The 4848-nt window shown below is 63.4% G+C and overlaps 1 protein-coding gene across 1 annotated transcript in view; it reads left to right on the forward strand.

Annotated features, from left to right (window-relative positions):
* SLC23A3 (solute carrier family 23, member 3) overlaps positions 1-3837 on the forward strand; it is a 4478-nt gene extending 641 nt beyond the window's left edge. The window contains exons 3-12 of the mRNA XM_010158522.1: positions 334-428; positions 739-812; positions 1114-1295; positions 1443-1566; positions 2002-2149; positions 2227-2480; positions 2651-2756; positions 2832-2999; positions 3202-3297; positions 3479-3837. Coding sequence (XP_010156824.1) covers positions 334-428; positions 739-812; positions 1114-1295; positions 1443-1566; positions 2002-2149; positions 2227-2480; positions 2651-2756; positions 2832-2999; positions 3202-3297; positions 3479-3837 — 1606 coding nt within the window. The remainder of the gene's footprint in view (positions 1-333; positions 429-738; positions 813-1113; positions 1296-1442; positions 1567-2001; positions 2150-2226; positions 2481-2650; positions 2757-2831; positions 3000-3201; positions 3298-3478) is intronic.
* The last annotated feature ends 1011 nt before the right edge of the window (positions 3838-4848 follow it).

Here is a 4848-nt window from a genome sequence, read left to right on the forward strand (position 1 = left end):
TGTATCCCTGCATGGCTGTCCCCTCCCTGCCGTTGCTGCATCCTCCTCTCTTGCACGTCCCTCCAGCAAGCCTGCGGTGCTGTCCCTCTAGCTCCTGGCTGCCTCGCTCCAGCATCGTACCCAGCTCCTACGGACCCCCCAGTGCCGCGCTGGGCATGCGCTTTTGCCAAGCTCGGTCTGCTGCCGCTTGGGATGTGCTAGGGCACGTTTGGGATATGGGGTGCCCTCCTGCCACTCTAGGGTTCCCAACTCTTCTACTTCCCATCCCTCACTCCTGGAGCAACCCCATACCCTCTTTCCTTCCTAACGTAGCCTTGCTGTCCCCGTTCCCAGGCTGCCGCTGGTTCAAATCCCATCCTTCGAGTACCTGGTCCCTGCCGTGGTGCTGAGCTCCCACCTCTCCCTCGGTGCCAGCACAGACAGGAATGGTGAGCACAGCCCTGGAGCCATGCTGGTGCCAGGGAATGACGGTGACAAGCCTGGCACGTGGGGTAGGGATAAAGGGTAGCAAGGGGTCCTGCCTGCTGGCCCTGGCCCCTCTGGTGACGGTGCACAGCACCCTAGTCACTCCTGAGTGCACCCCCGATGCTTCTGGTCACCTCCCCAGGGTCAGGGCAGATGGGGATGGTGGCATGCTGGCCCTTCTCCAGCCAGCAGCCTCTGCGTGGTTTTCTCCTGGGCCTGGCTCCAGCAGCCCAGCGTACACACGCATCACATCCGTCCAAAATTCCCTTCCAGGCACGGCTGTGGCCGACGCATGCTCTGCACCGCACTGTGCCATCACAGGGAGCCGGGCTGCTTCGCTGCGAGAGGTGGGTGCTCCTGCGCTGGGGGTCCCCATCCTCCTGCTCCACCACTACCCCAGTTGTCACCTGCATCCCTGCTTCCCCGGTCCCTTTTCCAGCCCTCCTTGGGGATTGCCATGAATGCGGGGGGACACAAGGGGCTGTGCGAAGGCAACAGAGGTCATGGTGCATCTGTTCTCCCAGGCTTGGGGTGAGCGGAGTACAGGGGATGGGTGATGCTACTGGGGTGGTGGGAGTGTGGCAAAGGGGAATTTTGGGCTCGTCTCCATGTACTCCGCCCCATTGGTCCCATCCTTTCCTCCCACAGGTCTCTGGAGCTGTGCTGGTCTCCGGGCTGGTTCAGCTGGCGCTGGGAGTGTCCGGCACGTGTGGGTGGGCAGTCCGGCACTGCGGGCCCATGGTCCTGGCCCCCAGCCTCTCCATCATCGGGCTGTCTGCATACAAGGAGGCTGCTTTCTTCTGCTCCACTAACTGGGGGGTAGCGCTGCTGTATGTCAGCCTGGGGGCCGTGCTGGTGTGCAGCCCCCCGGGGCTTCCCTTCACAGGGACAGGAATGGGGCGTCTCTGCGGTGCATGGCATGCATTTGGGGCCCCATGGCCGTGACGCTGCGTGCTGACCTGTGCTCCCTCTCCTAGGCTCATGCTCCTTGCTGTCACCTTCTCCCAGCATCTGGGGTCCTGCCGCCTGCCCTTCTGCACCTGGCCCCAGGCTCGGGGGGGCTCCACGGAGCCATCTGTCCCCACCCTGCGCACATTTTCGGTACCGTGGCATGTCTGCCCCTCCGCTGCGCTCAGGCTTCTCTCTGAGCCTGGCTCACTGTTGCAGGGTTAGATGGGACCCAGTGGCCTTGGAGCAGAGGTGGGTGCTGGGAGCAGAGGCAGGGGGAAGTCCCGGTGCAGCTCCTGGGCTGCTCGAGGAGGGGGAGCACAGGGGATCTGTGCTCAAGGGTGCTTGAGGTGGGGGAGTGCAGGGTATCTGTGTTCAGGGCTGCTCAAGGTGGCAGAGTGCAGGGGACCGGTGTTCAGGGGTGCTGAAGCAGCAGAGCCTGGGATGCTCCCTGCAGGAATAAGGGGAGATGTGTCATGGCTCCTTGGGAGAGGTGACAGGACAAGGGCCTTTTGTCTGGGGCACAGCAAGCGGTGTGGCTGTTCAGGGGAGGAGAATTCTGAGCTGTTTCCCCTCACTGCCTTGCAGGTACTGCTCTCGTTTGCTGGTGTCTGCATATTTTGTGCCATCCTCAGCCATCTCCACATCCCCTGGGAATCGCTGGACCTGGCCATGGCACAGCTGTCCTGGGCCAACAGCACCTTCCATGGCCCTTGGCTCCGCATCCCCTATGCAGGTGGGGGGCAGCAGGGCTGGGTGCCATCCTCTCTCAGCAAGGACCCCTGTCACCCGTCCCCTCTCCCTCTGCTGCAGGCGAGTGGGGGTGGCCACTGCTCACCCCCCGAGCACTGGCAGTGGGCATCGCCATGGCCGTCGGTTGCAGCATGAACTCGGTGGGCTGCTACGTGCTGTGCGGGAGGCTGCTGCGAGCTCCCCGGCTGCCTCCCCACGCCTGCAATCGGGGCCTCTGCACGGAAGGGCTGGGCAGCCTCCTGGCAGGGCTGCTGGGCACCCCAGGGGGCACTGCTGCCAGCATCCCCAACGCCTGTGCCATTGGCCTCACGCAGGTATGCCTGGGGAGGGGGAGGCAGGTTGGCAAGGGATGGGGAGGCGATGGAGCAGGAGGTGTGTGAGACCCGTAGGAGCCAGCGCTGGGGAAGGCAGGTTAGTGTGATACGATGGGGGGGACAAAATGATGGGTGGCAGTCCCCATCCTCACTTCCCCATCCTCTGCCAGGCTGGCTCTCGCTTCTCAGTGCAAGTAAGCGCGCTGGCATGCGTGGTGCTGGGCTTGTCCCCGAGGCTGGCCGGGCTCCTCACACGCATCCCGCTGGCAGTCCACGGTGGGTACCCTGCCCTTCCCCTGCACTGCAGTGCCTGCAGCCTGCCCGGCGCTACCTGACCACTGCCCCTTGCAGGGGGGGTGCTCTGCGTCACCTACACCATGGCCGTGGGCACAGGGATCTCCTACTTCCAGTACGCGGACATCGACTCGGGGAGGAACATCTTCATCGTTGGCTTCGCCATGTTCATGGCGCTGCTGGTGCCGCGGTGGTTCAGTGCGGCTCCGGCTCACCTGGCCACAGGTAGCAGGGACATTCCCCAGGCAAGACAAAGCCTCAGGCCCCATGGCATGGTGACTGCGCATCTCCTGTGTCCTGGGGGGCCGGGGTGGCTCGTGGTAGCAGGCAGCTCCCTCCTCAAACATTGGGTCTGCCTCGGCAGCTCCTGCCCCTTCCCTGCTGATGGGCTGGGCTGTCCTGGGTGATTCTGGCACTGTCCCTGCAGGCTGGGCGCCCCTGGACCTCCTTTTCCTCTCTCTGCTCATGGTGCCTGTCTTCTTGACCGGCTTCTTGTCATTTTTCCTGGAGAACACAGTCTCAGGTGAGGGGATGCTATGGCATGTCTGCATGGGCCCCTGCTCTGAGGGCTGGGTCTGGCCATGGGACCGTCCCCAAACCACCAGCTCTGTCTCCAGGCAGCCCTGCTCGGGGTCCTGGGGCTGGTGTGGGCCGGGAGGGTGCAGCTGGAGGAAGGGGCTCCCATCTCACTGCCCTGTTTGCAGGAACTCTGGAGGAGCGAGGTCTGCTCTCTGACCCGGCACTGCAGAAAGCCGGGGCAGGCAATCGCCCCCCCTGTGGAGAGCGGGGTGAAGCCAGCCAGGCGTATGGGCTCCCCGATGGGCTGAGGAGACTGCTGCCATCCTCCTGCAGAGCCTTCCCCTGCTGCTTCCTCTGCCCAGGGAGTGAGGAAGAGGAGGAGAAGGGAGAGGAAGAGGAGGAGGACAGCCACGCACCTGAGGAGCGGACCACTGCCCCAGGGGAAGAAGGGATGCACCTGCTCCCCAAACCTGGCTCGGGAGAGCCGCAGCCAGCCAGGAGGCTGAGCGAGACGGAGATGCCAGCATGGCACACCGTGGCCTGACCCGCGGCACACAGACACCTCATTGGGGACTGGGGCTGTGCCCCCACTCCCCCCTCCCCAGGCAGCTTGCAAGCCACTTTGCTCCTTGTTTCTGAAGCCCACAGGGACTGGACTTCCACACTCCCAGCACAAACCTCATTTCCCTGCTTGGGAGTGAGCTATAAAAACCTTCAACCACCTTCACCCTTTCCAGGATTTGTCTAGGAGATACCAGCCTACCCTCCCCTGGTGCCCTAAGGACTTCATCTGCAGAGGGCATGGCCGTGTGGTGCCACTGCAGCTGGGGCTGTGGGTGCCCCTAAAGCCCACCATCACCCTGTAGACATGGCTGGGGCAGGGCTCCGTGCTTTGGCCAGCCCCAAAGTGCTGTCGCCCCGAGCTCTGCTCACCCGCTCCACTATACTTGGGAAGGGCTGGCTCTCCCCCTCCTTGCTGCCTTGTCCCAGCTGTGCCCATGGCACTAATGCTCTGGCACACCAGGATGCCCCAGGCTGGGGGTGCAGCTCAGTTCCCCAAAACAGTGAGTCCCTTTTCACCTGCAGCAGGTTGGTCCTAGGAGCACTCATCACTTAACTGCCCCCCAGGTATCACTCTTGCTCCTTGTTCAGCAGCGGATTTCTTTGGGGATGAAAACATCACCTTTGACCCCTGGACTAAGCTCAGTGCTGGGTTGGTATCCCACTGCCGGCTGGCTATATCGCCTGCAGCAGTCTGCACCAGCCAGCCCTGCTCACCTGTCCAGCATTTACAGCAGATCAGAGTCCATGGGCAGGGCTCAGTGCCCCCAGTGCTGCCTCCACCAGTCTGAACTGGCCTGTGAAAGGCCAACTCTGGGCCAGGAAAGGCTGGGGCTTTGCAGCTCCTGGCTGATGCAAGCTGGCCCCGGGTGCAAGCTGGAAGGAAGGACAGACTTGGGATGGGAGGACCAGTCCGTGGGAGTGATGTGCTTGGGTTGGACCACAGGGTCAGGTTCTGGTTGCCCCCTCCACCTGGTCCAGGGGAGCCCCCTGA

Source organism: Eurypyga helias, unplaced genomic scaffold (genome assembly GCF_000690775.1).
Source record: "Eurypyga helias isolate BGI_N326 unplaced genomic scaffold, ASM69077v1 scaffold31799, whole genome shotgun sequence".
In the NCBI taxonomy this organism is placed as follows: Eukaryota; Metazoa; Chordata; class Aves; order Eurypygiformes; family Eurypygidae; genus Eurypyga; species Eurypyga helias.